Consider the following 27,523-nt stretch of genomic DNA (forward strand, 5'->3'; position numbering starts at 1 on the left):
CTCACGCATCGCATCCGTGCGGAATACTCGCCCATGTGAAAGGGGCCTAAGGGCGGCTGCATGTGGTGAGGATTACCCTGGTTTTCAGCTCAGATTTCATATGGAAAAAAAATGCAGTGTCATACAGTACCAGCAAAGTGTATGAGATTTAAAAAAATCTAATGTGTGCTTTGCTTTTTTTCTTATGGATTTTGAAATCTGCAGCATGTCAATTGTTGTTAGGTATTTTTGTGCAGATTTCACCCTTTTCATTTGAAGGAGATGAGATCAGCGGAAAAATCCACATCAAATCTGCACCAAAAAATGCAGTCTGTCCGTGTCAGACCTTAGATCCACTGAATTGTTCTGACATTCAGTAGATTCAAGATCTGGCAGGGATTTACAGCATTATAAATCATTAAAAAACTTGTGATTCTGTCAGAGGAGCAGAGGTCAGAATGGGAAATCAAGCTTACACACAGCGTGTTTCTTACATTGAACTTGTTCGCCTAAAACTAGCCTAAAACATAGGCGAGATAGTATATGTTCTTTATACTTACTCTCCCTTGATAATTCACAACTGGTTTTGTCAAAAAAAATAAATGAACATGGAAATCCAGCCTGTTCCCTTTATAAAATTTGTACAATACTTTAAATTCATCATGACCCCAGGGTTTAAAGCTGTTGCACAAATTTCATTTCAAATGTACCTCCTGTCTCGCAGGTTTAACCAGACTAAATACAGCAGCATGGTAATTTTTTTTCTGCATTTTTTAGAAAACTAGTTGAAATTTGAAATTTTTGTTATGTGCATTACCTGTCCAATTGCAGATTTTTCACAAACATATATATCTGGCATATCTTGAAGTTGCGGAGGATTATCATTAACATCCATGACTCGAATATACACATGGACATTTGAAACATAGGCCGGAGATTCTGAATGACAAACAGGAGTAAAGGAGATTCAATAAATAAATAAATAATAATTTTTACTAGCTTTTTTTTATTTATTTTTTACTGAGTTTACTATATAGTTTACTAACATATAAAGTGTCTACTAACTAAATGGATTAGATAGATAGATAGATAGATAGATAGATAGATAGATAGATAGATAGATAGATAGATAGATAGATAAGTATTTTATATCTTTCACTTACTTGCCTCTGTTGCAGTAACTGTTATATTATGCCACTGATCAACTTCTCGGTCCAAATATTTCATCGTAAATACAGAACCATTATTTGGATGAATCTCAAATGATCTGGAAAGTTTGTTGTGAAGAATTCCATACCTACAGAAGTTAAAGTGAAATTCCATGTTTACAAAATGTCACAGTTGAAATATAAGTTGAAACCTCTAAAGACCCATAAAAACCTCTTAATACACAAAGAGTACAAGGCAGAATCATTCTTGTAATATATAATATGATAATTAGAGATTATCGATGTTTTGAAAAATTAGATTCAGCAACTTCGCTGAAGTTTGACAAGAAATTGTATTTGTTCTGAATGAATTTGTCACAAATCATGATAAATCAGGTATGCCCAGACTACTCTGCCTTAGGGTACGGCCACACGGAGCGGTCATGCTGTGGTTTGGTTGTGGCTATGCTGCAGTGAAGAACCATGTGGGCAATTAGCCCACAGATGCCTTTCATTTAATAATGAAGACCATACTGTATAGTCAGTCTTCATTTTTAATGGCTGTGTGGCGCCTTTAATGCCCTTTTAAACAGGGGCTGTTGTTGGTAGGTGGTTTGGCTGGTTAGGTGGGAGCACAATATGCATATTATTGCTGTTCTTGCCTGTAATCTTCTGCAGGTTATTTGACAGTAAACACTGAATATTAATCAGCTCTGGTATACCCACTTCTCTAAACCCAGCGCTCCCCTACCCAAGAGGTGGGAGCCCTTCTTCTGCCATCTGCTTTTCCTCCTTTTCCGCATCATCTAATATCAATGAGAATATGTCATCAGGAACATCTAGCTCCTCCTCTCTCTGCATCTTACTGAGTTTTCTAGGAGATGGAGACTTTGAAGGGTGATTTGGATGAAGTAAAGCCAGAAAAAGATGAGGATGGATTGGTCATCAAGACCTGGTCTCCCTAAGGTTTGCAGATTGGATGGTATTGGTTGGTACACGGGCACTGGAATAATAAAGGCTTCCATCTTATTGGTATTGAATTACATATAATAGTTTACGGAAGATGTAGGAATGTAAATGTAGGAATAAATAAATAAAAGTAGCACAGCATGTCTCCCTGCACTCTCCCTTAAATACTCTTCTATTAATTTTTTTCAGCAAAACTGTCCTTAGCATATGAGCACTTGCCACGCCTCTGCCTATACTCCAGTCACAGGACAATGGCTGAGACCATGCAGATTGAGAGTTTTATAGGGCTGTGACATCACAAGGGATGGCTATCTGAGGATTGGCTGTATGCATGGTATTATAGGTGATCTTGCATTCCCAGGCTTGTCTCCTCTACACTTAGTTTCGCTTTTAGCAAAACCTGATTTGTTACCATAAAGCGTGAGAAAATTCGGATTCATTTTGAATTGAAGTTTTCCTAAACTTCGCACTGAATTCTCCTTTGAATGCTTTGCATTGCTCAACACTAATAATGATGGTAATTATGTAAATAGGATTTATTTATGTATTGCAAACACATTTTACATATTATTGTACAGATGTTTTCACCTTATAATGGTATCAGTTCTGTCAGGGTCTTTCGCAGTCACAGAACCAACATATGAGCCAACTGTGGCATTTTCAGGGATTTCCATAAAATATTCTTGTTCAAGAAACACTGGAGGCTCATCAACATCAACAATGAATATTCTAATGGTTGCTGTATCAAACAGGTCAGATTTATACTTGTTTTCTGCTCTTACTTGAATGTTGTATCTTCTACTTCTGCTTTCAAAGTCGACAAGCTAAATATGTTAAAGAAATAGAAAAGATCTATATTAGTAAAATGTGAAACATTTCAATTTTGTAGTATTTAGTTGTTATGTGGTTGTATGTACAGGGTGGGCCATTTATATGGATACACCTTAATAAAATGGGAATGGTTGATGATATTAACTTCCTGTTTGTGGCACATTAGTATATGTGAGGGGGGAAACTTTTCAAGATGGGTGGTGACCATGGCGGCCATTTTGAAGTCGGCCATTTTGAATCCAACTTTTGTTTTTTCAATAGGAAGAGGGTCATGTGACACATCAAACTTATTGGGAATTTCACAAGAAAAACAATGGTGTGGTTTTAACGTAACTTTATTCTTTCATGAGTTATTTACAAGTTTCTGACCACTTATAAAATGTGTTCAATGTGCTGCCCATTGTGTTGGATTGTCAATGCAACCCTCTTCTCCCACTCTTCACACACTGATAGCAACACCGCAGGAGAAATGCTAGCACAGGCTTCCAGTATCCGTAGTTTCAGGTGCTGCACATCTCGTATCTTGACAGCATAGACGATTGCCTTCAGATGATACGAGATGTGCAGCACCTGAAACTACGGATACTGGAAGCCTGTGCTAGCATTTCTCCTGCGTGTTGCTATCAGTGTGTGAAGAGTGGGAGAAGAGGGTTGCATTGACAATCCAAAACAATGGGCAGCACATTGAACACATTTTATAAGTGGACAGAAACTTGTAAATAACTCATGAAAGAATAAAGTTACGTTAAAACCAAGCAAACCATTGTTTTTCTTGTGAAATTCCCAATAAGTTTGATGTGTCACATGACCCTCTTCCTATTGAAAAAACAAAAGTTGGATTCAAAATGGCCGACTTCAAAATGGCCGCCATGGTCACCACCCATCTTGAAAAGTTTCCCCCCTCACATATACTAATGTGCCACAAACAGGAAGTTAATATCACCAACCATTCCCATTTTATTAAGGTGTATCCATATAAATGGCCCACCCTGTATATATATGGCCATATTAAAAGCAACAGTGATGGTGAAATGAAGTAAAATGAGCTTTTTTGTTGTTGTGCATTACATATATATGGATGGTAACCTTAAAGGTGATGTACACCTTCGGAGACAATTTAATTTTTTACGATTGCCTTTTATGCATTTTGAACTAAATTTATTTTTTTTCAATTGGACTTAACCACTTAAGGACCACAGGTTTATACTTCCCTAGTGACCAGGCCCTTTTTGACAAATCGACACTTCACAACTTTAACGGTTTATTGCTCGGTCATGCAACTTGGCACCCAAATGAATTTTACCTCCTTTTCTTCTCACAAATACAGCTTTCTTTTGGTGGTATTTGATTGCTGCTGAGAATTTTCATTTTTCTGATATTAATTTAAAAAAACGCAATTTTCTCAAAAAAAGTGTATTTTTAACTTTTTCTGGTAAAATTGTTCAAATATAATTACATTTATATACAAGTTTGTGTCAGAATTTATTGTGCTACATGTCTTTGTTAAAAAAAAAAATCCAATAAGTGTATATTTATTGGTTTGCGCAAAAGTTATAGCGTTTACAAACTATGGTACAAAAATGTGAATTTCCGCATTTTGAAGCAGCTCTGACTTTCTGAGCACCTGTCATGTTTCTTGAGGTGCTAGAATGCCAGGATAGTATGAATACCCTCCAAATGACCCAATTTTAGAAAGAAGACACCCCAAAGGATTCGCGGAGGGGCATGGTGAGTTCATGTATGATTTAATTTTTTTTCACAAGTTAGCGGAAAATGACACTTTCTGAGAAAAAAAATAATAAATAAAGTTTCCATTTCTGCTAACCTCTGGCAAAAAATAAATACAAATCTCCCACGGACTCACTATGCCCCTCAGTGAATACCTTGGGGTGTCTACTTTCCGAAATGGGGTCATTTGTGGGGTGTGTTTACTGTTATGGCATTTTGGGTGGGGCTAAATTGTGAGCAACCCTGTAAAGCCTAAAGGTACTCGTTGGACTTTCGGCTCCTTTACGCACCTAGGCTGCAAAAAAGTGTAGGGCAATGTGTTTTGGGGTGTATTTTTACATATACCCATGCTGGGTGAGAGAAATATCTCTGTAAATTGACAACTTTGTATAAAATTCTTTAAAAAGTTGTCATTTACAGAGATATTTATCTCACCCAGCATGGGTATATGTAAAAATACACCCCAAAACACATTGCCCTACTTCTTCTGAGTACGGCGATACCACATGTGTGACACTTTTTTACAGCCTAGGTGCACAAAGGGGCCCAAATTCCAATGAGTACCTTTAGTATTTCACAGGGCATTTTTACGCATTTGGATTCCAAACTACTTCTCACGCTTTAGGGCCCCTAAAATACCAGGGCAGTATAAATACCCCACAAGTGACCCCATTTTGGAAAGAAGACACCCCAAGGTATTCCGTGAGGGGTATGGTGAGTTCATGTAAGATTTTATTTTTTGTCACAAGTTAGTGGAATATGAGACTTTGCAAGAAAAAAATAAATAAATAATCAATTTCCGCTAACTTGTGCAAAAAATAAATAAATCTTCTATGAACTTGTCATCTTCACTAGCGGTTAGAGTGCCACTGCTGTCTACAGGTTCATATTCTGAACCACTGGATTCAGCGGGTGAGGCGTCCCCATCGCTTTCATCCATCAGGGCCAGAATCCTGTAGGCCTCTTCAGCGGAATACCCCTTTTTTGACATTTTGGGCTAACTAAATTTAGGGGGTATTCCTCTGAGACAACCCAGGAAAAAGAGCACACCTGCCTAGTAAAAAGGAGTGCTTGCGAAGTAAAGCTGCGATCGCTAATAAAGATCCAAAAAGGTCAAAAGTGATCTTTATAGCGCCGCAGCTATTTTACGGTGTTTTTGCAGTGATCAGAAAAAATAATATTCTGTCACTGAGGTTGGGCGGACTGAACGCAAGTGTGGGAACAAGATCAGGCCTGATCGGGCGAACACTGCGTTTTTTGTAGAGCCTAAGGTGACCCTAATGTACTGATATATATCTGATTGTGATCAGTCTTGATCACTTACAGATACTATATAGTACTAGTGCTGATTAGCGACAGCGATAACGCTAATCAGCGACTAATCAGTGACTGCGGTGCGGTGGGCTGGGCGCTAACTACCTAACAAGTAGCTAACTAACTGGCGGTGATAAGGGACCCTTACAGGGGGGTGCTCAATGACAGGGGGGTGACAGGGGGGTGATCAGGGAGTCTATATGGGGTGATCAGGGGTTAATAAGGGGTTAATAAGTAACAGGGGGGGTGTAATGTGTGTGTGGTGCTTGGTGCTACTTACAGAGCTGCCTGTGTCCTCTGGTGGTCGATCCAAGCAAAAGGGACCACCAGAGGTGCAGGTAGCAGGTATATCAGACGCTATTTACAAAATAGCATATGATATACCTATTTGATTGGTTCTCTTAAAAATCTACAGCCTGCCAGCCAATGATCAGCACTGGCAGGCTGTAGTTAAACTTGAATACTGCGCAATCCTGTGAACACGCGCTCCTGTGAGCGCGCGTTCACAGGAAATCTTAGGTCTCACGAGATGACGCCAATAGGCGTCACTGAGACCTGAGAGTGCTGCCGTCCGGACGCCTATCGGCGTTACCGTGACGGCAAGTGGTTAAATACAGAGACGTTCTGTCACAAAGGTTTTTTTTCCCTAGTTATGTGAATGGTACTTTCATTTTCACTTTGTGTGGTCATCTATTAACCCTTTTTTCTAAATTACTAAAACGTGATAAACACTTATTTAAGCTATATTCTTATCAGTAAGATAAGAACTGAGCTTTATTGAGTGTTTATAAGGTCAGCGATCAGAGATAAAGTCAGCTCCCTGACTAATGCAGCAGAGAGAAAATACAGATCCTGCTACTAGATAAACTCAAAGCTGTGCCAGGAAAACTGCTCATAATTTTTTTTAAAAAGACCATTTGTAAAAATGATTTTTAACTCAAAATGAATAACATGCATTCATAAAAAAATTGCCATGAAAGGTGTACATTAGTGTTGATTGAATTGAAGTCCACAAAGTGGACTTTAGACAGAATTTCAGAGGAAATTTGATTCTCAGCAAAGCCGAATTTCCTAATGCTTCGTGTTAGCGAATCGATCTTCCCTGAAATTGTGTAAAAAAAAAAAAAAAAAATCATACTTACCTCATTCATTTGCTTGCGATGGGCTGGTTACCACCATCTTGATTGAAGATCTCGCACAAAATTTCGGGTTCGTATAACAGCACCATGCTGGCCGACATGATGATATCATTACGGGTTGTGAAAGATTTCGTGCTAGATAGTCAATCAAGATGGGGGTATCAAATGAATGAGGTAAGTATGATAAAACAATTTTTTTATTATTGCAAACCCGATTATTGCTATCAGATGCCGCGTTCATGATTGAGGGGCAATTCTGTTATTGCACCCATTACTTACAAAGAAATGCACTTTGTGACAAAGTAATTCATCACAAAGCATCTTTTTTTTTTTTTTATTCAGCGAAGCATCAAAATCAAATTTATGAATGCTTTGCTCTTCTCTAGTGTACATAGCCTTTAAGTTATTTTTGCTCATCAGATCATTCGATCATAAAATGTTTTAATTTTATGTAAATATGAATTGGTGTAAGATCCTCACCTGCTTTGCACTCCAGGGGAACCAAGAGGGGTCCTCGTGGAGTTGCGGGACAGGTTATGCGTGTCTCTGATGTACCAGCGCTGACCCCTTTGCGAGCCAGTGCGGGGATGCGTTCGCGTGGACATCGGAGGGGAGGACCGTCGGAGTCCTGGGGACAGAGTGGCCAGGCGAGTGACAAGACGCCGCGGCCAGGGTTGTCTCAGGTGTCTCCTGCGACTTCCGTTTCCGCATCTGGGTCCACGCGCTCGCATACTCGCGCTGAGTCAATCATGCGTCCGTGCGTACGCACGAGGGCAGGTTCGCAAAGGGATACACGGTCGCGAGTACGCGCTTCTTATGCGCTTCGTCGACCAGTGGCGCATAATATACAGACTCACAAGAGCAAAGTGGATTAGGGAGCCAGCCATGGGTTAATCAACTTGTGATTGCCTTAGGCCATGTACTCAGGTGCAGGGCAATTTGTTCACCTATGGTAGTGGACACTTGGCACCCTGGGATTGGTCAGCAGGCATTTAAAAGGAGGTCTCTCAGGGTGATCAGTGCCCACTGTTATTTTCCCTCAACCAGGTATAGGTCACAACTGCTAGTGACTGAAGACTGCCAGGAACTTTGTCCTTTGCAGCGGACCCAAGATCTGGAGTGACTCGACTGCCAAGTGCACAGCATCATTCAGCACTGGTTGGGACTTTTCCTGGAATCTCCTTGCCTGGTTTTTGTTATTATTCCTTGTTACCAGCAAGTGTCCTGGACGTTTATGTTTCTGGTGAATAAACACCTTTTTGCTTTCATCACTGGTCTGTTTGTTGGTGCCTTGCATTACAATTGGTGGGTCTTTTTTAAGTGGGGCAATTTTCATTTCAAATTTTTTTTTCTTTACCTTTTAGGGTATATATTTTAGCATTTAATTTATGTCTTTTTAAACTAAGTTTATATATTGTATTAAAATATAGGTTGCTACACATATGGGTATGTAAATATATGATTTATTTTTACATTTATTTGTAAAATGTGTTTATTTTGTGTGTATTTTGTTTTAAAAAATATATATATATTTTACTTTTGTCTTTACTTTTTACTTTTTTTTATTTTTCCTTTTTTGTCCCATGCAAGAACTTTAAAAAGGTGTGTCCTAATAGGCATACAGATGAGGCAGCAGTTGAGACCTGGAGATGGTTGATATTTTACAACTTTTCTCTCTGTTAATTTTGAGGGTATACTGACATTTCACATGAAATCACTATGAGCTGGGACTAAAGATGAGTGAATTTCGTTTTGTATCCAATTCACTAAATAAGAGACTGGCAACATGTGGTTTGATCTGACATGTTTTCCTTTTGGATCAAATTATGTCTGTCTTGTTTCTGGTGCTTGCCACACCTTCTTTCCTCAGGTGTGGCTATTGTGGTCATTTAACCTTCTCTATTTATTGTTGTTTCTCCCACTATGCTTTGCAGTTTATAGCTACTATTGGACTTGTGGTTAGCTTGTATTTGGTTCTCGGCTGAGTTCCTGGTGCTTCCAAAGCTTCATTGAAGATAAGGGTTTCCGTTCCCTTTTGTTTTTTATATATATATATATATATATGTGTGTGTGTGTGCTGCCTTTCCCTGTTGTTTGTAAATAGGCCTAAAGGAGACTCCTGTTCATCTTTCCCTATGGAGGAACAGGTAGACTAAGTCCTGACATTAGTTCCAGGGTCCTATAGGGTGAGATAGGATTCTAGGTATCCGGTGTATGAACTTTCCTACCTTTGGGGTCTGTTCATACTGGTAGTCTGTCAGGACTGGAGTTAGGGTTTTCTCTAGGAGGTGTCTATCTTTCTTCCCTACTTTCCAGGCCTTATTCCGGTATCCCCTTTCCATCCTATGCTCGGTGTGGTGTTTTCCTCCCACACACGAGTGTGACATTATAAACCGCCAAAACCGTCATTTTTGCTTGTTTCAGTACAGCCATGGATCGTATTGCTGCACTGGCAGGACAGCTGCAGGGGCTGTCTTTGGAGGTAGCTGACCTCCGCACGACCATCTCGCAGATCCAGAGACCACAGGCTGCTGGTCCTAGTGGTGGTGATGATGGTTACCAGGCCTGTCTCGAGCCTAAAGTTGCCCTCTCGGACAGATACTCTGGGGGAAGTGATAATTTCATTTTGTTTATGGAAGCGTTCAAATTGTATTTTAGGCTACATCAACACTCATCTGGAGATAAGAATTAAAGAGATGGTGCGATTATTTTGCTGCTTAAGGGGGACGCTCAGTCATAGGTTTTTTCTCTGCCGATCAGATCACAGTTTCTCCGGTCGGTGGATGAATTTTTCAAAGCTCTGGGTCTCCTCTATGATGACCCGGATCGGACCTCCCTGGCAAGGAACCAAGCTATGTGGCCTTCATCAGGGAGAGAGTTCTGCTGAGATCTATTGCTCTGAGTTTAGGAGATGGGCTAGGGATACTGAGTGGAACAATCTATAGTCAGTTTTGTTACGGATTATCAGAGAGGCGGAAGAACGCTTTGGCCTTTCATGAGACTCCTGAGTCTCTGGAAGCTACTATGTCTCTTGCAGTACGCATTGATAGATGCCTGAGAGAGAGATCTAGGGGCCCCCACTCTCAGGACATACTATCACATAACGTATCATCTTCCTCTGACACTTTGGGTGAAGATACTCCTGTGTTTATATCTGGGGACGAATCCAGACAGTTATTCTGATTGTTTTACTAAAATTGTGCACTTTACAGCATTGCCTGGCCTACCTAATGCTAAAACACTTGTGCAAGTGTTTGTTGACAACATTGCGAAACTTCATGGCATTCCCTCTGATGTGGTCTCGGATTGTGGTATTTGGTTTGTGTCCAGATTCTGGAAGGCGTTCTGTACTCGGCTAGGGGTGCAACTGTCTTTTTCTTCTGCTTTTCATCCTCAGACGAATGTACAGATGGAGCTCACTATTTCGAGTCTAGAGACTTACTTAAGATGTTTTGTCTTTGAGAACTGGGAGGAATGGCCCTCGTTTTTTTCTTCGGCAGACTTTGCCATAAACAATCGTAGACAGGGGTCCACTGGTAAGTCACAGTCTTTTGGGAATATGGGTTTCCCCCGCAATTTGGCACATTCAATGAAGGTGAACAGCCAGGGAGAAGGTGATTTTTTTTTTTATATTCATTAGCATACCAGACGGGAAAAGTGAACAGGGGGGCACAGCGGGCGAACGGAGTGGCACCCAGACAAACTATTAAGCGATATTACATCCCTGCACTTTGCCCTACATAACCTGCTAGTTATTTCATAATCTCTGGAGCCATGAAAGGTCCTCTTTAAGAAATTTGAGTTAAGAGTTTGAGTGTTAACTCTACTACATCCGTAGCTTAAATATGGTGGCATCAGACAAGCTTAGCTTTCTTTTCCTTTTGGAAGGAAACCAATTAGTTTTTTTTTTATTTTCCAGAAATGCAAGATATGAAAATTAACTTCCTTCTCTCTTTCTCTGTCTCTCTGTCTATTTCTCTCTTTCTCATTCACAGTGCTAGTTCCAATGCCTGAGGCTGCAGGGAACAGCTGATTGGTAGGGGTGTGGGGTGTCGGACCCCCACCAAACAGATATTAATGACCTATCTTTATGATAGGTCATCAATATCAGGAGCCTGGAAAATCCCTTTAACGTTGCTAAAACCTTAAAACTTCATGTATGACTTAGGGTACTTTTACACTAGCGTTTTTGTTTTCCGGTATTGAGTTCCGTCACAGGAGCTCAATACCAGAAAAAAACTGATCAGTTTTATCCTAATGCATTTTGAATGGAGAGCATTCCGTTCAGGATGCACCAGGATGCATCAGTTCAGTCTCTATTAAGTTTTTTGGACTGAGAAAATACCGCAGCATGCTGCAGTTTTCTCTCCGGTCAAAAATACTGATCACTTGCCGGCATTAATTTACATTAAAGCACCAGTAATAAAGATAAAAATAAAACATAAAAATGCATGTGTGTACTGCATTTGATAATTCCCACAAATCAGTTAACATTTTTCAGAAACAAATGCATAATCCCCACACACACCAAAAAAGTTGGCAAATATACAATAGAAGTTATGTGTGAACCCAGTCTTAAAGAGTTGGCCCTTCAGGACATGCCATTTGTCAATTCAGAAGTGTCAACAATTAGCTGATATGTTGAAAATGGAAGCGGCCACTCATTTCCACACAAATGAACTGATGTTCTTGTAATGTGTGGTTGTGCCAGCTTTTCCACATAAAATTTGCCAGTTCCAGCAGATGCCTTCTAGAGAAGGATCCTAAGGGCATTCCGGAAAATCAGTCCACAGTATAGTACAAAAAGCCTGTATACCTTATTTAGTCGAATAATCCCTTCTTTTGTCAAAACATCGGTACTTATAGTAAACATATTATAATCCCCTCTTTGTTCTATTGAATAAGTCACTTCCGCATTTTTTCCAATATCAATGTCATCAGCCAAAACCACTCCAACTATTTCTCCGACAGATGCTGATTCGATTATTGACATCTCGTATGTCTCTGAAAAACAGAGTGCATTTCAATTAAGCACGTTTGATTATCTGTGAAATATGCCTTTATCTTTAGTATGTTTAAATATATACCCTAGGGAAATAACACCTAGCTAGCGGTAATGGAATCTGGCAAATGACCCTCTACAATATTCAACCAAAATTGGATACTCATCCAAATTTATCCATGATGAAGGCATGACCATTTGATAAGTAAGAAATATGATCATTTTGAAGAAAATTGTAGAGGCCAAAAATAAAATGGTAGCACAAATTCTGCTTTTGATCTTGATATTTCAGATTCATTTCATAAACTTGTGCTAGAAACAAAAGCTGGTCTAATAGCGTTTCCCAATTAAAATAATTTCACAGTAATATCATTAACATAAGAAACAAACCTTTGAATATTTACCAGATGTTTAGTTGAAATGATGATAATAATAATATATTAATAATAATTGGTTGAGAATGCAAATTGAAACATAATTTTCACTTAAATTTGCTGCAAAATTTGGAATTGTATTTGTCTTAAATCTTCAAAAGTAGCAGGTTTTGTTGCAGTAATTTATGCTACTGAAATTCAGTTCCATTCATATGAATGGGACCTGCAAAAATTAATGTACTTGCTGCCAAAACATCATCTTTTACATAAATAATTCTGCAACAAAATCTGACCCGTTTGAAGGCACCCTTAGGCTACTTTCACACTAGCGGCAGGACGGATACGACAGGCTGTTCACCCTCCGTCCTCATTGACTATAATGGGGACAGGGGCGGAGCTCAGGCGCAGCACGGCAGTGCACGGCGAGAGGCCGCCGGACTAAAAGTACTGCATGTCCGACTGTTTAGTCCGGCGGCCTCTTGCAGTGCACTGTCGTGCTGCCCCGGAGCTCCTGCCGGATCCGTCCTGCCGCTAGTTTTAAAGTACCCTTAAGGTATATACACGCGGGGCATATTACAGTACACAATCAGGTTTCTGCATTCAGTTTTGGAAGCCAAAACCAGGAATATACTAAAAAAAGAGAAGTTGTATCTGTCCCGTATACTATCTTTTTTTTAATTCACTCCTGATTTAAGCTTCCGAACCTGCATGTAGAAATCTGAATGTGCCCTGCCTCACAATGATCTACTCAAGATGATATGGTTTTCAATTTCAAAAATCCCATGGCAATAAACATAAAATAAAGAACATTTCTTACTTTGTTGAAATTTTGGTGCATTGTCATTAACATCCAGTATATTAATTATTACAGTTGTCGTCGCTGATAGTGCCCCTGCATCACCAATCATATCTTTGGCTTGCACTATAACTTGATATTGATCTTTAGTTTCTCTGTCAATTAGTGAAGCGACTCGAATTATCCCTAATTTAAATAAATAAAAAAAAGATAAGTATAAAGATATTAACAAATAACATCTCTGAATGTAAAATCTAGTTTTTAGGATCATCATGAATGTTTCATCAGATTTTTTTATTTACTACAACAGGCTTTTGTAATGTGTAGTTGGCATGCAATATACATTATTACCTGCTGATCTATTATGTGTGCATTGCAACCGATGTTACTATTTATATTATGTGGTGCTATTCTGTGTTCTACAGTTGACTCTACAATATTAATAATGTTTAATGCACACTGTTCTCATTGAATTGTATCCATAAACTTTGACTGGTACCATGGCTGCATATATGTACAGTATTCAATAGAACTATTTGTACAGTGTGTTAGCCATAAAACATGGCCATTTCTATTATATTTATGTACTATGGTAGTTGACATTACTGTGGAGACATGAGAGTCACTGGATGCTCTCGTCAGCCGGTCTGGCTATCTTTAACGCGCAGGGCCAGCGCTCATACCACCAGGTGGAACACTACTCAGACAACACAGGGTGAGGGTACAATGCTCCCAGAAGACTTTCTTGTATAACCAACAGTCAGCAGCATTTAGTACAGTCCCAGCAAGGACACAGGATGGCACATGTGACAGCGATTCACCCTTCCGCTGACTCGCAAGGGATCAAACCTCCACAACTTCGGGGAGATCTAAGACCAACTATCCAAGTCAGTAGCACTCCGCTTTGGGTAGGCACCCACTGAGAAGAGGTAGCATCAAGCTTAGGAAGCCAGTCGTGCACAGTGAGGCTTGTGGCCAGGTGACCCGATCGTCCCAACCTGGACTCTCCAACCTAAATGGTAGGATTTGTGATTGTGGCAGAAGAGCAGTTCTGAAGTCCACCAGCTGCAACCATAGACCCTAGGCTGACATCCTGTAGAATAGCCACTAATGACAGGGGCAGCCATCCTTTTATTTCCCTCAGCCGTCATTTCAGTGCATTGGCCCCCATAGGATTGGTGGGAGATAATCGTGGCTGTTCCATCATTGGTTGTCAGTTCAATCCAATTGCATAATGTCATTCTGATGACAAAGTTTTTCCACTTCAGCCAGATAGGCTGAACGGCTCCTAATAAACACGAGAGGGGCTTATGTGATCCATAGGTGAAGTCATCAGCAGGTCCTTTGCCATTCATCTGCTGGCTTGTTAGTCAGACCAAAAGGCACCGCATAGTTGCTGTGGAAGCCAGCCACAGGAAAGACACATTAAACAATAGCTCATGTCCCTGACTGTCTCCCCAAAACAATGGACAAAAAAAAAAACATAAAACTGGTGCAAGTTAAGAAAAATCCACCCCACAAGCGGCCAGGTGTTATCATCAGTGAGCATGAGGTCGTCACATTTACTGTATCTATATACAGTACAGAATGCTGGCTACTTTTTAGTTGTTAACTTTCAGTACAATTACCATATCTGTGAACTATGTCTGATACAATTTAGGTGGTTTCACACACATCGATTTATGGGAAGATGTCAATGCAGTTTTCAAAGTAGGTTGTACTCCATCCTGCTAAATACACTTTTGGCTTTGGGTGAAATACTGTAGCAATAGTTTTCCAAAAAATGTGTATAAAACCATAATTAATATATCTATGTACACGGCTAGTACAGGTACAGTTATTAGGAAATATGGATGGTAGAATAATTAAAGGGGTTATCCAATCCTATAACTGCCCCCCATATGCCAGGCCACTTACAGGGAAAATACTTACCTGGGTTCCTGCTCCCTGCGCCTCTCCTGGCCCCTGCACCGCCGCTGCTGCTTCTTCTCCCCATGCGCAGATAAAAACATCTGGTGTTGGGGGGAGCAGCCAATGGCAGGGGGGACAGGAGACAGGAGCCTTCCTAGCATTGCGTGTGATTTTAGGGAGGCTCATCCCTATATCAATAGAATGTCGGTATTGCCTCACCCTCTCCAGTGTTCCAGTCCACAGCCCAACCAGTTTCCAGGTCACCCCTAGTGTTGCGCGCAAATATTCGAATAGCAAATTTTTATCTTGAATATTGCAACGTCGAGAATTTGCAAATATTTCGAATATAGTGCTATATATTCGTTAACAAAAAAGACAAATATTCTAAAAAACTAATAGACAAATATTCTAAAAAACGAATATATTCAATATAGTGCTATATATTCATTTTTTTGAATATTTGTAATATTCTAAAACAAGAATATATTGCAATATAGCGAATATCCGAAAAAACAAATGTAGAGCAATTTAGCTAATAGTTGTAATTTTTTTCTCATCTGAAGTTCAGATTTATCTATTAAAAAAAAAGATTATAGCACTATATTAGCTGAATTGCTCTATATTTGTTTTTTTTCTGAATATTCGCTATATTGCTATATATTCTTGTTTTAGTATATTTTACGAATATTCTGAAAAACGAATATAGCAATATATTAGCTATATTGCTCCATATATTTGTTTTTTTTAGAATATTTAGCATTTTTTTCCATCTGAAGTCATGATTCCTCCCTGCTTAAGTAACTTAAGCAGGAAGGAATCATGACTTCAGATGGAAAAAAAAAAAGAGACAAATATTCTATAAAAAAACAAATATATAGCACTATATTCTATAGTGCTGTATATTAGTTTTTGACCCACTCCTGTATTGATCGCGGAATATTCGCATATTACACGATCATTACCTTGCCGATTTTTCGAGTAAAAAAAAAAGGTTGAATATAACGAATATTCGAATTCGTGAATATTCAACGAATATCACTAGTCACCCCTCCTTTCTGAAAAGTCTGGACACACATTAGCACAGTTCCTTCACAAAGGCTGTGCCTACCTTCTGGCTAGACCTCTCTCACTCTGCCCATAGCACGCGTGCACCCTAATTTTCAGTACCCAATGGCCATCTTGAGATACTTAAGGCACCTTCCCCAGTGGCAATGTGCCTGATCAATAAGTTAAAATCTGCTAGTGTCCTGCAAGGGTGTCATGTTATACATTTGCTTGCCTGTATACCGACTTCTGCCTGTTTTCTAGATTTGACCCTTCACTGCCTGACCTTTGCCTCATCTCTGTATTGACCCAAAACTGCCCACTCTGACCTCAGACCACTTTGATAACACACTTAGGAGTTGACCCAAGCTAAATTTGTTTAAGTGACACAGTGGGTTGACAGTCACTGTGTAACAATTTGAAGATATTAATAAAACCACATTTCCCTGCTAAAAATACAACCACTGAGTGGCCATACTCGGACACATATGACATACACATCTCGTGATACAATATTGAAAAGTTTTTTTTGTTATATTTATCTGAGAGAAAAGATATTCAAGGACACATCTACCATTACTTTTTAGTTGCAACCGAATGAAAGGCTCATCCCGAAAGCAAGATTGAAACTAAGACTTTGTAGAGATTTGATGCAAATGAAAACCATTGAAGGCATTTTTTTATCATTGCATTTTATGCAGTTTTTTTTTCTCTGGTCTTAATAAAAATTGTTCAAATGTTTTTGATCTTCAGCCTTCAATTTCATTGTTTCTGAAGACCATTGCTTTCTCTTTTACACAGAATCTGTCAGAGAGCTGCTCTGGCTGCTTGATGTATAGTTGTTATCTCTGAACTCCTGACAGATCATAAAGTCATTATACTGTAGTTAAATTATACAATTGAAAATATATTGGCTTAAATAAGCATTTATGAGCTGTCAGGAGTTTAGAGATAAGAGCTACACATCAAGCCATCACAGGAGCTCTCTGTTGGATTCAGTGTAAAACAGAAAGAAACTAAAAGTGAAGGCTGTAGAACGAAACCTATTTCATTTTTTTTTTTATAAAGACTGATTGATAAATTTGTAGACAAAAATGTGTAAAACTGAATAATAAAAAATGTCTCAAAGTGTCAATAGCCCTTAATATTTAAAAAAATAAAGTGTAAATTAAATAATAGATTTCAACACAGTTAAATGCATGAATTGCAATTTAGAACACTGTGTAAGTAAACTGTGCATTTTTGAGACGGGAGTTTCAATTTTAATATGGTGAATGATCATCAACATTTAAACCCAAATTCGTTTGTAAAAGAGTCCTTTATAAGTAACACAAGGGCACAGCTTTTATTGATTTTACACTCAAACATTATCTAGCACTTTTCTTTTGAGAGCTGTCTTTGAAATTTGAATACTCTAAATAGGTCTCATGAATCACTATAATTATGCTAGTACAAGCACATAAGAAGATCAATTATAAGCAAATGAACATTAACTAGCTGACTGCATGGCCAAGTGTAAGCAAATTTTTGTTTTGTAATTTGTACTTTTAATAGCACTCGGTACTGTCACACATATGGCATGATCGTCACATGGCTGAGCCATGGATGACTGTGTGGATTTGATTTGGTCAGGAGCTGCAGGTCCACGAGGAAGGCTTGTTTCTGTATGTTAATGGACTTGTGGTTTTAGACAAACTGATAATGGGTTATCCAACCCCTATAATGCCCCCTCTCATGCCTAGGGCCCTCACACACATTGTACTTAACTTGTTCCCCGGCACCCGCGTTTGTTCAGATGCCCGCATGGCCGCTGCTGCATCTCCCTCAGGTGCAGATCAAAACATCCGGTTAATGGGGCTGCAGCCAATAGCAGGCCGCGATGAAGATAGCAATGAATAAAAAAAAAATTCAATAGCAATCCACATAAATCTGTGGCTCTTGGACACATTGTGGCCTCACTGTGGCTGCATCTTAACCAGATCTTCACTGTACAGTGGCTACTACATGTGACAGCTAAAAATGGTCTTGGGGTTTGCACAGTGGTCGTTTTCCGGCAAACTTTGCTGGTTCGCGATTCGCCGAACATGCAAATATCTGGCGATATTCGCACGCACCACATTTTTTTGCATAGCGCCGAACTTTAACCCATGACACATCCATCAGGTGGGACAGCACAGCAAATTGAGACGTTTCAGAACATGGACACACCCATAACCCTATAACAGAACCAGATCTGGCAGCCATTTTACATTATGTGTTTTGCCAGTGTAGGGAGAGGTTGCATTTTGGAGCAGGGACAGTTAGGAACACCAAATGCTAGCTAATAGGGCCACAAAAGTCCTTTTAAGGAATTGTATAGGTGTGATACAGAGGGGTGTGATATACTTATAATATACTTTCTAACATAGAAATTATATTATAGCGTATTTGTATTGTGCAGCAGTTGTGTGCGGTTATGCTGCGATATCGCAGCTTGATAGAGGGACAAATGCTATTGGAGTAACTAATTGCAACGGGTGTGATATACCTGTTTCCCCCCCAAAAAAAGGCTTGAGTACTGCGATATACCTTCTTCCACAAAATCCTGATTGAGGGGTGCTATATACCTGTTTCTGCCAAATACTGATTGAGGGGTGCTATATACCAGTTTTTGCCAAACACTGATTGAGGGGTGCTATATACCTGTTTCCGCCAAATACTGATTGAGGGGTGCCATATTCCTTCTTCCACTAAATACGACGAAGCCGTTGAGGTGAAACGCGCGTCGAGGTCTCGCGCTCAGGGTTTGACTTTCCATCCATCACCATGTCCTCAGGTACGTCCTGTCAATAGTACTGTATTACATTTTGCATGGGACCTTTGCTTGTATCCATAGTGAGTCTCGCATACAGATATATTTCTTCTGTGCATATTGGTACCATCCCCTTTCTTCGACTGAGATATTTATTTCTATCTTTAGTATCCATCATTATCTACCGCTATACTGGTTAGTCTAGGTATTTATGTACTGTGTCAGGTGCAAATCAGCCCATGGATTATCAGGTATGGTCATTTGTACAGTGGGTGCATAGCCCTACAGTGGCACCCACCATCCTGGTTCTCCTTGAGCTTTGATTTGGATTCATGGACTGCATCCTACTGTATGCTATATTTCACAGTAGTATTGGTGATTGATTGGTGTCATTTACCCTGTGCTTTTCCGTATCTTTGGATATCATCCTGTAGCTTCTCCACTCTTTATATTTTATAAATAAACTTATTTTTTGATACAACATTTCCACTTGTTCGTTCTGGTCTATCATAGTTTTCAAGTGGTAAATTATAGCTGTCTAGTTGGCAGTTGGCCTTTTTTGTAGGTTAATGAGCTGTGCCATATACCTGTTGCCGCCAAATACTGATTGAGGGGTGCTATATACCTGTTTCCGCCAAATACTGATTGAGGGGTGCCATATACCTTCTTCCACTAAAACTGATTGAGGGGTGCTATTGCTATATACCTTCTTCCACCAAATACTGATTGAGGGCTGCAATACACCTGCTTCCACAAAATACTGATTGAGGCGTGCCATATAACCTTTTCCGACAAATACTGATTGAGGGGTGCTATATACCTGTTTACGCCAAATACTGATTGAGGGGTGCTATTGCTATATACCTTCTTCCACCAAATACTGATTGAGAGCTGTGATACACCTGCTTCCACAAAATACTGATTGAGGGTGCTATATACCTGTTTACACCAAATACTGATTGAGGGGTGCCATATACCTTCTTCCACTAAAAACTGATTGAGGGGTGCTATTGCTATATACCTTCTTCCACCAAATACTGATTGAGGGGTGCTATATATCTTCTTCCACAAAATCTAGATTGAGGGGTGTTATATACCTGTTTCCGCCAAATACTGACTGAGGGGTGCTATATACCATTTTCCGCCAAATACTGATTAAGGGAGGGCTATATACCTTCTTCCACAAAATACTGATTGAGGGGTACTATTGCTATATGCCTTCTTCCATTAAATACTGATTGAGGGCTGCAACACACCTGCCTCCACAAATACTGTTTGAGGGGTGCCATATACCTGTTTTCGCCAAATACTGATTGAGGGGTGCTATATACCTGTTTCTGCCAAATACTGATTAAAGGACGCTATATACCTGTTTCGGCCATTATACTGATTGAGGGGTGCCATATACCTTCTTCCACAAAATACTGATTAAGGGGTGCTATTGCTATATACTTTCTTCCACAAAATATTGATTGAGGGCTGCGATACACCTGCTTCCACAAAATACTGATTGATGGTGCCATATACCTGTTTCCGCTAAATACTGATTGTGGGGTGCTATATACCTGTTTCCGCCAAATACTGATTGAGTGGTGCTATATACCTGTTTCAGCCAAATACTGTTTGAGGGGTGCCATATACCTTCTTCCACTAAAAACTGATTGAGGGTTGCTATTGATATATACCTTCTTCCACCAAATACTGATTGAGGGCTGTGATACAAATGCTTCCACAAAATACTGATTGAGGGGTGCCATATACGTTTTCTGCCAAATACTCATTGAGGGGTGCTATATACCTTTTTCCACAAAATCTTGATTGAGGGGTGCTATATACCTGTTTCCACCAAATACTAATTGAGGGGCGCTAACTGATTGAGGGGTGCCATATACCTTCTTCCACAAAATTCTGATTGAGGGCTGCGATACACCTGCTTTCACAAAATACTGATTGAGGGGTGCCATATACCTGTTTCCACCAAATACTTATTGAGGGGTGCTATATACCTGTCTACGCCAAATACTTATTGAGGGGTGCCATATACCTTCTTACACAAAATACTGATTGAGGGGTGCTATTGCTATATACCTTTTACCACCCAAATACTGATTGAGGGCTGTGATATACGTTCTTCCACAAATACTGCTCTTCTCTACGGACTTAGGCAAAGGGTCATTTAGAAAATGACAGGCAGAGAAAGAGTTAGACAGTTCCACAGGGATAGTAGGGGTTGGGCAGGTGCACCAGGCCGGAGCCCAAGTGGGAAGTTGTAGAAGGCTCATGCGATAACTTCAAAGGGCGCACCAGAGTTGGTTAAGTGGCTCACTTAGCCTTCCGCTTCGGCACCCTCCTCATCCTCTGTATCTGCACCCTCCTCACTCTGTGCTATGCACACCCCCAAATACACCACCACCATTACCACCATAGCCCCTCCACTCGAGTCAGAGGAATTATTTTCCCATCCATTACCAGACCTTACCGATGCGCAGCCATTCTTGGAATAGGATGAGGAAGAGGAGGTAGCAACGGCCGCCACCTAGCGGTCTGACGGCAGTACGCAGATCAGACCAAGAAGGGTGGTTCCCGCTGTTGCTGCCTACTCCGAGATCCCTAATGTCAGTGGTGGTAAAGGTGACGATAATGACGTGTCGATGGACGTCACGTGGGTGCCCACAATTGAGAAATAGGAGTGGAGTTCAGAGGGAGAGACGGAGCAGCAGATAAGTAGGAGAAGGAGGAGAAGCAGGCAGATCTCGCAGTGCACAGGAGGCAAAAAGCAGACTGCAAATGTATCCACTATGCACGGTCACATCTTGCGCTCCCAGGACGCCGGCATATGGCTCTTCAGTGTGGTCTTTTTTAACGTGTCAGCTGCTTATAATAGTGTTGCCTTCTACAGCCTGTGCTGTCAACGCATAATTCGCAGTACGCCCAACACTCACCTAGGGACGACTGCCTTAAGAAGGCACCTGGCCTCCCATCACCAAGCCCAGTGGGAGCAACGCTGTCAGAACCAACAAAGCCACACTTCCGGCGCTCCACATCCACATTAATAGGGAGTGTATCAGCTGAGGATTTGACGATGTCATAAGTGATACCAACAGAACTTTGCTTTACAGGGCTATCTGACAGTCCACTCTGCTCCTAACTGGGTTATTCATTATCCGCTTGCACATCCATTGGGACAGTTGTTTATATTTATATGTACTATTTATGCATTATATCATATTGAAGATCTTATGGTGCTAACCTTAGTGATGTCCCACTGACATCATATAATATCCATCCTATTGTTATTTTAACTATATTAAATAAATAACAGATAAAATAGATGTGATTGTTGTCCAGAGTGCTCAGATAGTTGAGTGCCCCTCCTTCTATTTTGATAAGGATACAAAAACATGTAGTGCTACACATTTGTATACATCAAACCGATAGGAAATACAATTTTTCTAGGCTCCAGCAGAGCACATTTTTGAGAGTTTCCCTTTAAGATGCATAAAAATGGCCCCTAATTAAAATACATATTTTTTGTGGGAATTTTTGCCAATAACCCCCCTTTGGTATATCACTGTCCATGTTGTGGGACTAAATATCGCAAATTCGAATATGGTACCTGCCGCTCATCACTAACCGGCAGCTGATTCCATATAGATGTCTACAGAATCTGTTCTATTAAATGCTTATACTGAGTGGAGAGGGTGTCAGCAGTAAGTTGGTGTTGATATCACTGAATATTTTGTCCTTCTTCTGATCCATCAGAACAATAACCCCCAAAAATCGAATCCTGTCTGTGGAGCATCCGCATTCACTCGATCAGCATTTGGTCAGTAATCCATTAGTATTGCTAATGCCGAAAAAAACAGGAGTGGATCCAAAACAGAAATGACACGTGAATAGAATACTTCCATGTCTTCTGTATTTTGTACCCACTCTTGCTTTTGGCTATCAAATCATAAGTCAATTCTGATGCAAAATAGGGGCCATGCCATGCAGGCCTTACAGCTGTTACATAGACAGGATCCGTTGTGCATCTAATTTTTCCTTCCGTCTGACAGATCAGGAGAATGGTCAAATAAATGATGATGTCAGCCAGGCCGAAAGATAAAATAGTGGCCCAGTCATGAAGTGGGGAGGGTGGGAACAGTATGAGAAGTCCATGACATAGTGGTGAGGTGGAAGCAGCATGAGAAGATAACATAGTTGTCCAATGACAGAGTCTGGAGGTGGCAGCAGTATCAGGAGGAGACCACAGGGTGGCACAATGACAGCGTGGAGTTGGCAGCAGCAGCATGAGGAGACCACAGAGTGACACAATGATAGAGTGTGGAGGTGGCAGCAGCATCCTCAGGAGGCTACAGAGTGGCAAGGTGACAAAGTGTTGAGGTACCAGCAGCATCATAAGACCACAGAGTGGCAAGGTGACATAGTGTGGAGGTGGCAGCAGAATCAGGATACCACAGAGTGGCAAGGTGACATAGGATGTAGGTGGCAGCAGCGTCAGAAGACCACAAAGTGGCAAGGTGACATAGTGTGGAGGTGGCAGCAGCATAAGGATACCACAGAGTGGCAAGGTGACATAGTGTGGAGGTGGCAGCAGCATTAGGAGACCACAGAGTGGCATTGTGACATAGTATGGATGTGGCAGCAGCATCAGGAGACCACAGAGTGACCTGTTGACAGAGTGAGGAGGTGGGTGGAAATAACAGTGCCAGCTGAAGATGGTGAGTGAAATCAGGAGCACTTTTCATCAGATGGTTGCATTCAGGCAGGTTATAGCATCTGAATAGTAGCTGAGGCTGGTAGCCAGAAGAAACCGTTCTCTTTTGTCAAAGTATTGGTGTGGCACCATGGTTGATCTAGTTTGATGCATCAGGCATTTGTGGGTGGAAATCCTTGCTGATCCATGCCTGATTGATCTTGAAAAAGGTCAGTCTCTCCATATTTTGGTTGAACAGACGCACCGCCGCACTAAACACCCACCCTGATGCCACACTACTGGCCGGGCAAGACAGCTTTTCCAGAGCAAACTCTGCCAGTTGCGGCCACAAATCCAGTTTGGCTGCCCAGTAGTCCAGCGGATCTTCAATGTGGGGTGGCAGGGTCCTGTCCAATTATGCCACCACCTGCTGGTTCAGGTCCTGCTCCAGGTCTAGATGCTGCTGCTGCTGGTGAGTAGTTTCTAGGAAGGTGAAGAAAGCTGCTCATCAGTGACTCTGGACTCAAGTAGCTGCTGATGGAGCTGGAACTGGTCCTACCCACCCACCCTGCCACAGCAGCTATGGCAGAGGAATGTGAGCACAAAGGGCCCCCCTGGTCAGACCTGCGAGAGGATGGGCAATGACACACACAGGCAGAATCAACTGCAGTGGCCAACTGACTACATAAGTTGTCCCTATAGTAGTTCCGTTTGTCCTCCCTCTCAGCAGGTGTAAAAGCCCCCCATTTTGGACTGGTAGCAAGGGTCCAACAAGGTGGAGAGCCAGAAGTGATCCCTCTGTCAAATGGTCACCATTTATGCAAGTAACTCGGAGGGACTCCCTGCCTCCATCTCCACTGCATACTGCCACTGTGTGTCTGGGTCCTCTGCCTCATCTTCCTCATCTCCCTGTAGCTCCTCTGTCTGCTCCTGCTCCTTCTCTCTTGTTATCTCTGTAGAAAAACCACCCATTCTGATACATATTGCTTTTGCTCCAATGTCCTCCAGTTCAGCCCATACGGGGCTCATGTGGCCGTGACATCTAGACGCCACGCCACGTCTCCAGTCCCCTGACCAGCCAGATTTACCAGCATTTGTTCCAGGACATGAAGCAATGGAATGACCTTGTTCATCCCGTAGTCCTGGCGACGGTCAAATAACAAGGCCTCCTCAAAGGGCCTGAGAAAACAGCAGGTGTCAAGCATGAGCTTCCACTGGCTGACATGGAAGTTACACAGGGGAATACTCCTTCCGCTTGGATCATCAATAAATCATTTATGGCCTTTCTCTGTTCGTATAGTTGATCTAACATATGGAGAGTGGAATTTCAATTAGCCTATGTTGGGGGATGCCTTTCTGCCGCTGCAGCTGAAAGAGGGTGTGCTTTGTGGTGTATAATTGGCTGAACTTCATGCAAAGGTTCCTGGCCATTTTTAGGATGTCTTGCAGATGGGTGGAAAACTTCAGGAACCGCTTGACAACCAGACTGAACACATGATCCATACAGACACAACCCTTAGTTGGCATGGCCCGGGAGCAGGCCCTCACCTGTCCTCAACCTGCCTCTGTCCTTTTCTGTTTCCTCAGCCAGAGAAGTATTATATGCTGTGGGCTCAGCTTCACTACACAGCAAGGACAAGCTACTAGAGGACAGTCAGCAGCTACTGGCCTGCCAAGATGTGGAGGAGACATCTGCTGCCTCATCCGGTAGGCGGGCAAGTAGTGATGAGGAGAGTGGCATGGGAGCTAGTGTTGTGAGCGGTTCCTGACTTAGAGACCGTTGAGGAGGAAATCAGTGACATGCAGACAGTACTTCATGATGATGATGTACTGTAGCTAATTGCACTTGGGAGTTGGGTTAATTAAGGGCTTCATCATTGTCGGGAGAAGTGGGTTGCAGCTTGCCTGGGAGAAGTCGGGAGTCAGCAGGGTGGCAGCAGTGGGAGGTCGAGAGCCAAACATGCCCGGGGTAGACCACCTGCTTCACAGGGGCCTACATGCCTGGAAAGTAGTGGTGCAGGGGTTCACGGAAGCAGCGACAGTAGCAGTCAGTCATTGTGTAGTGTTGGGGGTAAAATCACCTACTCGGCGGTGTGGCAGTTTTTTGTTAAGCCGCTGGAGGTGGTGAATATGGCCATTTGTAGAATCTGTGGGAGGAAGGTGAAGAGTGGCCAGGGTGCCAATGTTGGCATCAGGGCCCCGCGTCAACATATGCAGCGTCACCATAAAGTGGCCTGGGAGAAAGGTGGCTTTAATGTGGTGGTCCAGCCGGCCGCAGCAACCACTGCATCACCCATTGGCACGCACCAGATTTCAGGCAGTCAAGGCTCCATCACCTCAGCTGAAGGGAGCTGTCTGTCCTTCCCATCATCTGCTGGTCCTGATGCTCCTGCTTGTCCTCCTACTCCTCATCAGTCATTCCGTCAGCAATCGATCATCGAAATGATTGCCAAGAGAAAACAGTATTGCATGCACTCATCCAACGGCGCAGAAGCTGAATGTGCTTCTGGCCAAATTACTGGTGCTACAGTCCCCCCCCCCCCTTTCCAAGTAGTGGACTCTGCACCTTTCAGAGAACTAATGGGTTGTGCCTCGCCAAGGTGGAGAGTCCCAAATCATTATTTCTTTGCCAAAAAGGCAGTACCAGCCCTTCACACGTACTGTATGTAGAACAGAAGGTCGGCCAGTCCTTGAGCCTGTCGGTATCTGCCAAAGTGCAAGGCAGCACCGACGTGTGGAGATGTAACAACGGTCAGGGACAATACATGACCTTTATTGCCCACTGGGTGAATGTGGTTTCTGCACAGCCACACCCGCAACTTGGCCAGGTGACGCCGCTTCTACCTCCATGTTCTCACGCTGTTGGTCCTGTGACAATGTCCGCCTCTGCCTCCTCATCCTCCACCCTTTCTTTAGCCTCCACTGCAGGGGCAATTCAAAGTGCCCCTCCAGCATACCACATGTGCAGGGCACGGCAGTGTCATGCTGTTCTGCACCTCAGTTGCCTGGGCGAACGGAGTCACACAGGGGAGGAATTGCTCTGTGTCCTTCATCAAGAAATTGAATCCTGGCTTTCTTCACGAAACAACACAAATTCGGAACCATGGTTACCGACAACGGGAAGAACATGGTGTCGACGCTGCGACAAGAAGGGCTGAGCCATGCGCCCTGCATAGGACAAGTGGTCAATCTGGTTGTCAAGCTGTTCTGGAAGTTTTCCACCCATCTGCAAGACATCCTAAAAATGGCCAGGAAACTTTGCATGCACTTTAGCCACTCGTACACCACAAAGCACACCCTCCTTGAGCTGCAGCGTCAGAACAGCATCCCCCAACATAAGTCTGATATGCGTCGTTTCCACCCGTTGGAATTCCACCCTCATATGTTGGACCGACTATAAGAACAGAGAAAGGCTATAAACGATTTCTTGATATTCCAAGGGGACAGGAGTACTCCTCTGTGTAAATTCGATGTCAGCCAGTGGCAGCTCATGCGTGTCACCTGCCGTTTGTTCAGGCCCTTTGAGAAGGCCATGTTATTTGTCAGTTGCCAGGACTACGGGATGATCAACGTCATTCCACTTCTTCATGTCCAGGATCAGATGCTGGTAAATCTGGCTGGTCAGGGGACTGGACTTGTGGCGCCTAGATCTCATGGGCACATGAGCCCAGTGGGGACTGATCTGGAGGAGGAGGACATTGGAGCAAAAGCAATGTGTAGCGAAATGGGTGGTTTTTCTACACAAGTGATAGGAGAGGAGGAGCAGGAGCAGCTAGAGGAGCTACAGGGTGATAAGGA

General features: G+C 41.9%; 1 protein-coding gene across 1 annotated transcript in view; it reads right to left on the bottom strand.

The window, feature by feature from the left end:
* Nucleotides 1-27,523, bottom strand: part of LOC121001798 (cadherin-19-like) — a 379,802-nt gene that overhangs the window by 141,902 nt on the left and 210,377 nt on the right. The window contains exons 5-9 of the mRNA XM_040433012.1: nt 13,302-13,466; nt 11,925-12,112; nt 2,685-2,920; nt 1,143-1,276; nt 797-918 (exon numbers count right to left, since the gene is read on the bottom strand). Coding sequence (XP_040288946.1) covers nt 797-918; nt 1,143-1,276; nt 2,685-2,920; nt 11,925-12,112; nt 13,302-13,466 — 845 coding nt within the window. The remainder of the gene's footprint in view (nt 1-796; nt 919-1,142; nt 1,277-2,684; nt 2,921-11,924; nt 12,113-13,301; nt 13,467-27,523) is intronic.

The sequence above is a fragment of the Bufo bufo genome, chromosome 5, assembly GCF_905171765.1.
Source record: "Bufo bufo chromosome 5, aBufBuf1.1, whole genome shotgun sequence".
Lineage (NCBI taxonomy): Eukaryota > Metazoa > Chordata > Amphibia > Anura > Bufonidae > Bufo > Bufo bufo.